The sequence below is a fragment of the Stegodyphus dumicola genome, chromosome 5 (assembly GCF_044657685.1).
Source record: "Stegodyphus dumicola isolate Sdum_Otavi_A_Nest chromosome 5, ASM4465768v1".
NCBI classification, from domain to species: domain Eukaryota; kingdom Metazoa; phylum Arthropoda; class Arachnida; order Araneae; family Eresidae; genus Stegodyphus; species Stegodyphus dumicola.
In genome coordinates this window covers 176,241,407-176,252,032 of record NC_140772.1, presented here as the reverse complement: position 1 = coordinate 176,252,032, position 10,626 = coordinate 176,241,407, and the positions used below count along the sequence as shown (strand labels likewise).

The 10,626-nt window shown below is 32.2% G+C and overlaps 1 protein-coding gene across 2 annotated transcripts in view; it reads left to right on the top strand.

The window, feature by feature from the left end:
- Nucleotides 1-2,006: 2,006 nt before the first annotated feature.
- Nucleotides 2,007-10,626, top strand: part of LOC118186533 (peroxisomal sarcosine oxidase-like) — an 86,534-nt gene continuing 77,914 nt past the window's right edge. The window contains exon 1 of one of the 2 annotated variants that reach the window (XM_085817411.1): nt 2,007-2,183. In XM_085817411.1, the coding sequence (XP_085673537.1) occupies nt 2,082-2,183 (102 nt within the window). In that variant the 5' untranslated portion in view covers nt 2,007-2,081. Of the gene's footprint in view, nt 2,184-5,845; nt 5,951-10,626 lie in introns of those variants that run through there. The other variant, XM_085817412.1, reaches the window with a different exon arrangement.

Genomic DNA, 10,626 nt, shown 5'->3' with positions numbered 1-10,626 from the left:
GAGAACTAACTAACTACATTAGGCTTTTACTCGTCTGGGTAGCGAAGGTTGCTTGTGGCAGTTTCAATGTCTTCTTACCTTCACAGCAGCAATACTGAGGATATGTCAAAATATATGGTCAAGAAAATTTGTTAAATTGTATTTTCGCCGGGTTTCCGTCTTACCATCATTCAATTATAAGCATGGACCTTATAAGAAACAGACTAATCCAAACGGGTTTTCTCCCTCGTCTGAGGCGTTGCCGGCTGTCACCTTGATCACATCCGGAGGAGTAGGGACGAAAGAATTTAACATTGCAGAAATTTAACATTGGTTGCCTATTGCAGCGTGTATAATTGTCAAGAAAAAGCTGGTTGTAGCGCCTCATTTCACAAATTAGAATATCTACATATTTTTATTTTTGAAATTGAGATTGATTTTTAAAAATTTAACATATTTATCAAGCATAATTAACGTTCCAAATAATTATAAAGCTATCGCATGCTTTCAGGACTGGATATTTTTTTAGCTTTTCCTATGCTGTAAGGAAATTTATAACTACTTCTTTTAGAAAATAATATTTTAAATCTGAACTAATAGAAAATTTTAAACAAGCAATTTTCTCTTGCAATTTTTATGCTTTTTTTGGTGTAAATAAGTAAAAAATACTAAAATATTTAAAAACGAATTTTTGAAAGTTTTTTTTTTAAATTCTAAATTGTGCTGCTTTTTTAAAATTAAAGATGAGTATTATAGCACAACTTCTATAAAGGAAGTTTATTTCAATTATATTTCATAATACATCATAGTGGTAAACACTTTTGACTCCTTAAAAAATTTTATACATTTAATTCTATTCTTAAAATTGTATTTAACCGTAATAATTAATTTTGCTTGTATTTTATAGTGATTATTTTTTTTAATTTATTTTTAGTTCTGCATAAGATTTTTTTTATTTACTGTTAATTTAATTTATTAGCCCAAAGGGGCGGTAGCCCAAAAAGGTTATTAGTTTCGAAGCGGCATTTTGCGCTGTTTTACTGTAAATGTCCGCGTCTCCTTGCAAATTGTTGTTACCAAATATTATCGCCTTGTATTATATTTAAAGAAATTAAATAATGAAGAATCTGCATGAATACATGTATGTTTCTTGCACTGTGACTAAAACGACGGTATCTAGAGCCATCAAATTTTGAATAATGTAATCCTCCACCCGAACATGGGCATCTGGAGGGCCGAATTTCGAATTTGTTTTAATCTATTTCATATTTTGTAAAACTTTAACGAATTTTTGATTAACAAACTCAATGAGTTCAGAGCGAGCACTGTACAGAAAATAACAGTTTTATCTCCAGTACGGAAATTCTAAAAATATGCTGTTTTCAAATGTATGTGGTTTACGGGCGATGAACATGATATTCAATAAATATAGGTAACACACAAAACTTTAAAAAAAGAGTGCTTCTAGATTTTATTTTATCTTTTTTTTTTCCTTCATTACGCTCAGAAAATTTTATGCTCCGAATTTTATGAATTATTTAAATAACTAATCCACTTTAATGTTAATAATTTGAATTTTACCTTTTTTATTTCAAAGCATCGCGTACTATCAATCTTATTTAATTTTACTTCATTTTTACGCAAAATTAAGTTCATAAATTTTGTGCTTAGAGTTTTTACCGTTTTACCAAAGTAAAGATGTTTGTACAAGAATTACGCGTGAAAAAAAATGCGCGAAATGCAGTAAAAAGTGTTCTAATGAGATATATTAAATCCTATTTGGAAAAAACTGTGGCTTTCATAATCTCATCACTATACAACGTATCACATTTAATAATTAAAAAGAGTTATGTGATACAAACGCCATAGGTTTCAGTGTTAAAGCAAACCAGATCGTCCCGACGTGTCGGCGACGCGCACCCCGCCTACTGGCTTAGTCTATCTCTTATAGGGTTCATGATTATGAGCTATGTGCGTCATAAACACAACAACGCGTGACCAAACGTTACTTCCTTTCGCTTCAAAAAGAGCGATATCAACTTTCGCAACAGAAGGGGGACATTTATACCTAAACAGATATCATTTATTTTAAGGAAGTCATCATGAAAGAATTCGACCACGCTGTCGTAGGAGCTGGAATTGTAGGTTCATGGACAGCTCTTCATTTACTGAAATTAGGGAAAAACGTTCTGCTTCTAGAACAGGTGAGCTTTATTTTGATGTAAACTCAGTCATAAAAACAGATAATTTTTACTTTTAGCGTCCGTGGGCGTACTTAGAGTTTCGAAATTGAGGCGAATGATTGACGGGTCCTTAAAACGCATGCATATTTTTTTAAGTGTGTGTGTGGGGGGTAGTATTTTGTCTCTGCGCTAATTTTTGTACATAAATATTCATTTGTTAGAAGATGCATCTCGCTTTTGACATCAAAGTCCGAGCCATAATCAATTTTTTGCATGTAAATAATTATAAAAAAATAGGTAGCGCAGGCCTCGGCAACTTATGACCCACAGGTCACCGAATGACCCATTTCATAAATTCAAGTTGAGTTCAAATAACTTCAAATAAAAAATTCAATTCCAAATAACTTGAGTTCCGGAAATAAAAGTATAATACATAAAAATAAATTATAAAACATTAATATGAAGCGAATACTTGAAAATACATAAAAAATAAATAATAACAGAAACATTTTGTTTGATTTCAAAGTTGCAGTAGTAAACAGGCATTTTTATTTGAAAAAGGTAAAAACTGTAACATTTCAAAGAGAAATCGATAAGTTTGGCACCGCCGACCCATAATCCATAATTCCCCCCCCCCCAAAAAATGGCTTTGCCATTTTGTCCTCATTTGCTTCAACTTACAAATGGAACAAATATTTCCACACATGAAATTTGTTTTAAATAAGAATAGGAACAGCTTAACGACCGAAAATTCAAATGCTTCTGTTCGTCTTAAGACGACTAACTGTAAGCCAAGCTTTGACTAAATTGAAGTCACAAGTTCAGCATCAGCATCAGTCATCGATATCGAACAGAAAAATAAAGTTTACGTATGTTTTTTTATAGCAATAAGAATTATAATTTTGATTTTTTTTAAATTTAAAGCGTATTTTAATTATTTTCTCAATAAAATTTATCTTATTATTCATCAAGAAAAACTGAAATGAAAATACTGACCCGAAACATTTTTTTTTTTTTTTTTTTTTTTTTTTAATGCACACATTTCGGTTAATTTTGATCCGCAGCCAAAAAAGATTGCCTACGCCTGATGTGGTGTATATGCTACAAAAATATTGTAAACTCGTTGCGAGACGGCGGGCTACACGGTAAATCTGTACTTTAGTATATAACGTATGGCCTTAAAAATTTGCACAGCTAGTGTAATTAATGCAATCAATTTACAAAACTAGTCACATTAAATATAATAATTGTTTATTATAAAATTATTAGTTGGATAAAGTAGATGACTTATTATAAAGGAAATATAACTTATTAAGAAGCTCAGCATTATAAGCTGTTATATACTGTTGGCCTGAAATACCTATGCTGTTAAATTTGACTGGTAAAGATCTTCAGCTGCAAATCTAGCAATATCTCTCAGAACTAGCAGTGTGCCAGCCCGCATGTTTGATTAATGTTGTGATAGTGTAATGTAGCAAAACATGAACAGGCTATGGACGTTTTTAACATCAAGAAGTCATTTTAGAATTTTAGAGAGTCTGTTAAAAATTTACGTTTGTAATTTTAAATGATAAATTATTATTTAATTCACATGAGCATTTGTGTTTGATCGAAATGCCAGATGAAAAATCTTAAAATTATCATTTCTGTCTGGCTAATTTTTAAATACCTAATTCATTGAAATAATTTTACTTGTGAATAATAATTTAATCTTATTAAATATCATAAAAACAGGGCAGGAAAAAGTATTTTCTTTGTTAATGATTTGCAAGCACTATCTTAAGAAATAATAACTGAAAATTATAATTTTATGTACTTTTGATGTTAGAAATGTGTAGCTAAGTTTTTCTAAAATATCTGGACCCTTACTTTATCATATATTTATCACGCATCAGATATGTCTGGAATGTAAGATATTTAATTTATCTTCCATACGACTTTACTAATATTTCACTTCTCAAGGATTGCTTTTGATAAAGGGAAAAATTATTAATTTATTTTTCAGATTTAATCAGTCTGTGCTTGTTTAACAAATTGAGCAATTCAAGTGTAGCAAACACACTTTTAATAATCAAATCATTAATATATATAGTTGATTGAATTTAAAGTGCCGGTCATCAAAATTAAAGCATAATGAGAAAAAATATGCCTACTAAGTTAATGTTACAATCAATGCCCAATGGTAGGGTACGAACTACGCAAACTTTAATCGAAGATCCCCTTCCCCCTTTTATCTAATATAGGAACTGCGCGACGTTTCCTGTCCCCTCTTTCTTTACCAAGAAGATTGGGTGCTACAAAAAGTCATTTATCACCATTAATGGGACATTTTATTGAGACTGCAAGCCTCTATTTTCGTTTATCAATATTGTAAAAATTGTGCATACAAAACAAATATTAATTTAAAGTCTGGCGTATGCTAAATTAAACATGAATTTCTTTTACACTCATTTTAAAGTTTTATGATGCTTAAAAGAATGATAAGCCAGATCTTTTTTTATTCTCTGTAAGAATTAAAATCTTTCCAAGTTGTAAATTTTAGTCGCTGATACATATATCAGTTTTGAATAACAAAATTGATAGATTAATGACATACACAAAACTGATACATAATCAACCTATCAAATACTGGATTTGTAGCGCACCTTAAATAGGTTAGGTTAGGTTATTTAACTACGGCAAAGCCTCGAGGGCTATCTGCCTAAGGGGACGGATGCCTTTGTGGAGGTCTTTCTAGGGGTAACTGGCTCGTATACACGTTACACATGGAGAAAACCACGAAAACACCCATGCAGCCAGCCCGTCCACTGGATTCGAACCTCGTACCGAACTACCACTGTTCAGCGAGTTTACCGCTCGGCCGCTGGTGGGCGCACCTTAAATAAGTTTATTGTCTAGATAAAATATTAACAAATCTTCTTAGTTAGTAGAATGGTTTTAACTTTCAAATTTACCATTTTAGGTAAACAGTTCTAATTTAATTTAAACAATTCTCTTTATTAAATATAAAAATTGGATTTCTTAAGTGGTTCTAAATTCACACTAATATTATTGCAATATATTGCCGTATTAAGCTTTTCATTTTTATTTGAAGTTATTTAACTTTCTTACAAATTCCATATTTTAATACTAGAAACGTTTAAATATTTATTCTGTTTACCACCTGATGTACTTTGGCATACATTTAATTTCTAATACACATTTAATTAATAAATTAATAATTATGAGCGCCAGGAGAATTTTTATGATTAACCAAAAAAAAAATCAAACTCCCTTATATTCATATCCTGGGATTTTCAGTTCCTTTTTAATCCATTTCTTTTTCACACATTGTTGCACTGTACTCAAGTTTTCATGTATGTAGAATTTATATAATTTGTATTGTATTTATGCCAATTTATATTTAAATGATAATTTTTACAAATTCTTGCATCATAACTATAGTTAACAGAAGATGTTTCTAACACCTTGGTAAAGCTTAATCTTCAGCACGCAGCGTATTTTCCAACCTAGTTTCAGGCTCAATTATTTGTAAAATTATTTATTTGAAATTATTTGTTAAAAAAGATGGTAGCTAAATTACGCTACTAATGTTTCTAACTGTTGTAATTTATAATACAACGAGTTCATATGATTTATAATATAACTCATTTACAATTTTTTCAGCAGTATTGAAATTAATAGCAGATACTGATATGTTATACATTTAGATTAGAATGATTTAGTTGCCATCGCCTTCTTCACTCATGCTTTTATGCTACTTCCTAATATTTCATAATGGCATACAGGTAAGTTTAACTTATTCATTAAACATGTAAATCTCTAATTCAGCCCACTTTTGTTCTTACGTGTGCTGTATCTTCTATTTTCTTTAATATACTGTTCAGCCTAATTTCAAAAGGTCTTATGATCAAGCGGAAAAGTCACTAAACATTGGTAGCTCGACCCGAGTTTCTAGTCCCAGTGATCCCCTAACTCTTTCTTTTTTTGTACTTATTTACTGTGTAAAAATGTATAGTAAAAATTTCAGTTCATGAAGTAAAAATACTTTTAAAATTTATTCTTTAAAAATATTGCAAAAATTTTCACGTTAGCATATCTTTTTACAAATCCCTGTGATAAGAAAAAATAAGGTAAGAAATCAACTCTTTCGGTGATTGATACCTCACTGCAAATTATGTGTAACTTTTTCCAAAAGAATAGAGTTTATATGGATATCAATAAATTATGGATTATTTCTCATCTAATTTTCTTAACATTTTTATTTTCAGAATTTACCTTTCACACTGTAGCGTTTAACTTTATGAGTTTTCTATAATCATTTACATTTGTTTATAACTTTACGCGAATGAAAATGATTATTTAACTGTATAAGCTTTGCTGAAAGATAAAACGAGAAAACAAAATTCTATCACTCGCGGTCAAGAGAATGTTTTGGTGTAATAATTATTATATATTTTCTTTGATAGTTTTATTTATTTTCTTTCATTTATGCATTACTAAATTATTATTATTATTTCATTTATGCATTACATAGTTCTTTTCAAAAATATTTTTCTGTGCCCTATGTCCGCATTTCAGTTCCAAGGAATGCGTGCTCCGTGTAGGGTATATAATACCTAAATAAACTCATGATATGAAAGAGATATAAATTCTCTTCTCATTTCTACTGTATTTTTTAAATTTCAACCCCTAAAATATTTACTCTAGAAATGTTTTTCCATGATTTAATATTTTATACTTATTTAGTTATTCTATTCATACTTTAACATTTTCTTTAAGTTTATTCTTTATCATGCTAACATTTTTTAAATATTTTTTCTCAATACTTTTGTAATTTAAAATTATTATTTATTATGATATTTCACATTCATTTTTTGAATACAATGGATTGCAATAATTAACTTACAATTTTTGGGTAACATGAAACATGTCTTAGGAATTTTAATCGTGAAATCATTCTATACCTGCGCTTGTTAAGTAAATCCTCGATTCTTTCCTTCCTGTTTCCGTAATTCCTGTTTTTTATTTTTTATGCTGCTTCACACCATTTATTGCAGCGTATATATCTATATGAATTTCACGAATTACATCTGTGAATACAAATACAGTCAAAAGTCTTTAATCCGGACTCGTCGGGACTTTGGCCATTCCGGATTATCGGTTTTTCCGGATTATAGATCATCAGTTTAAATCTGGTAAGATGGCATGCAGAAATTATAAAATTAAAACTATGAAACCGTAATTTATTAAATAAAGTGCAATAATGGTCTAAAGGGTGTAGAGTTTATATTTATTTTAACCAACATTTCAGTATGTCGATTAAGGTGTGTCTATTTGGTCGTTGAATTCTAACAAATCATTATGGTTAAGGGAAGTGTTGTAATGCAAAAACACGAATATTCCCGTTTGACACCACACATGGTGGAGAACCAGGGTAAAGTTAAATTAATTTTTGAATACTTGAATGAATGTGAATTAAGCAGTTAATTAAGGAAGAGAAAAGATTGATTGCTGAAGACCAGAAAGGATCCTGTAAGAAGAGATGGTAATTTGATGCATCTACAGAAATTATTGTAATTTTATAGGAAACAGTTTGTTTTATGTAAACGGAGCTCTTGAGTTTTAGATCAGAATGTGGAAACTTTTTCAACAGGTCGTTTCTAGGACCTGCTTCCAAGTTTACCAAATTCTGGAACAGGCAAATGTAGGGTTTATATTTATTTTAACTAACATTTATTTTAAGTTTAAACTATCTTTCTTGTCAAGCCTTTACTTTCCCCTAGAATTGCCAATGCCAGAGTATGTAAATCGTAGTAGAACGCGCAGTGTATTCAAATTTTTAGCAGAAGTAATTGAGTTTAAATAGAAGGGAAGCGAGATTGTAGGTGTGCTTCTTGAATCACGAGCGTGAAGGTTGCTTGGTAGAAAGTTTAAGAACCGCGCGTTTCGGCCTGTGTGCCTATTTCGACAGTTCGTTGAATCTTTCAAATTCTTAATCAGAAAGTTTGCTGAATCTCAGCTGTATTTTAGAACGCGGTTAAGATAGTTACAATTATAGAGTCTCGTAGATAGTGACTTCGTTAGTTATGCATCCGGTCATTTATTTTTAGTCGTACTTTTCTATTTTTGTTGAACCGCCGGGTCGGCGTAGTTTGTGAACGTCAAGTGTACGCAACTGTGATTTCTAAAGTGAAATAAAAAGGGAGTTAAACCCTTCTTAAGAGTCTGTGTAATTTCCAGTTCATAGCAGTCACTACTACTATTGCTGACAAGTTGGGGCCTCCCAACATGACATTGGCGCCCGAACACCTTACGAACTGAAATGGCCAAAACTGGATGGAAGCTCCTGTACAATTTGAACAACAAGAAATGGCGAACCAATTAGAAGGATTTGGATACCTGGTCCAGACGATGAGAGCATCGATCAAGCCAAACGTCAATTTCGACGGAAAAAATTCGGTGGCGATATTTTTAGAAAATCATTTCCAGCTATACCTTGTGCCTGAAAGACAAAAAGTTGCCATTGCTACGTCTGCACTAAGAGGACATGCTACACTATGGTGGAAGAATATAGGGAAATTTTTATCAGGGGAATTCGGAGGCCAAACTTATACCTTTGAAAATTTCAAAATATCATTATTAAAGGCTTTCTCCATAGTGAAAGACCGAGCAAAGCTAGAAGACGAACTGTATAGTTTTTATCAACGTAATATAGAAGATTTGACGGACTTCATTCTGCGAAAAGTTAAGCTGATAAACATGCTGTATGGGAAGAAACCCGACGCAGAGATTATTGAAATAATCTTACCAAGATTGCTACCTACTGTCCAAGATTACTTCGAAATCCAAAACCCAAGGACCTTGCAGGAACCCAAGCACCACGCATGCCCTTTGGGTTGTGTGGGGCCCCGTCAACATTCCAGAGAGCTATGGACATTGTTTTAAAGCCTGTCCTAGGAAAATCGACTTTAATCTATCTAGATGATATAATTATAACGAGTAGTACGTTCGAAAAACATATTAAAGATTTAGAAGAGGTTTTTAAATTATTAAAAGAGGCCGGTCTTACAATTAACGCATCAAAATGCAAGTTCGCGACTAAAGAACTTAAATATCTGGGTTATAAAATTTCGCAAAAGGGTATAGAAACTCAGGATTCAAAAATAAAAGCCATCAAGAATCTCCCACCTCCCAATACCGCCAAGAAACTTTCTTCTTTCCTTGGGTTATGTTCTTATTATCGGTCGTTCATAAAAGATTTCGCAAACATTGTTGAACCGTTGTTAGCAATTAAAAGAAAGAAAAGTAAGTGTACGTGGACAGCAGAAGCAAATACTGCATTTGAAAGGTTAAAAGAAGCACTCATCAATGCCCCTGTTTTGAAATTCCCGGAAGGGGACGAAAACCTGGAAATTGCAGCAGATGCGTCGGACTATGCCGTAGGTGCGGTTCTCATGCGGAATGGCCATCCTTTGGCATTTTTTAGTAAAACTTTAAACTCTACGCAAAAGAATTATACAGCTACAGAGAGAGAAACATTAGCCGTATTAATGGCTGTACACAAATTTCGAGTTTATTTCGGCAAAGCGCCAGTAACAGTCTTTTCGGATCATGCGACTGTTGGTAGACTTTACTCGGGGAAAAACCTAACGCCCAGGTTAATAAGATGGGCTTTAAAACTTCAAGAGTATAACCTAATAATTAAATATAAACCGGGTAAGGAAAACAATGTTGCTGACGCACTATCTCGTATGAAACTGGACGATGAAGGCAATGAACTCAAATGCGCTGTGTTGACTTCAAAAATATTAGATTCTAGAGAAACAATTATTGCTGAATCGAAAGCTGATCCTGAATTTGGAAGTATCTATGCGTATTTGAAAGACCCCGAAAGCTTTGAACTCACAGATATCGATGCAATAAGAAGTAGAGCAGAAAACTATGAAAGAATAGATAATTTATTGTTTTTACGAAAGCAACAAACGAAAATTTCGAATATAGGCCATTTATCCCAGCCTCGCTTCGATTAAGCATTTTGAAGGAATTACACGACGCGAAAACAGCGGGTTATTTAGGGGTCAGAAAGACTTTAAAAAAGGTACGCGAGGCGGTATATTTTCCGCAATTATACAAAATAGTAACTGCGTATGTCAGGTCCTGAAATCAATGTCAATTAATAAATGATATTAATTACAGCCCGGCCGGGTACTTAAATAGCATTCGCGCTACATTTCCGAATGAAATTTTAGGCATAGATCTTCTTGGTCCTTTCCCCCAGAGTGAGTTAAATAAAAAATCGTTTTCTTTTAGTAATTGTAGATCATTTTTCAAAATGGACAGAAATTGTTCCACTTAAACGCGCGTCAGCCAAAACAGTCGCAGATGCATTCTTACACAGATACATTTTAAAATACGATGCACCGATAAAAGTCATTAGCCATAACGGTAAACAATTCGTTAG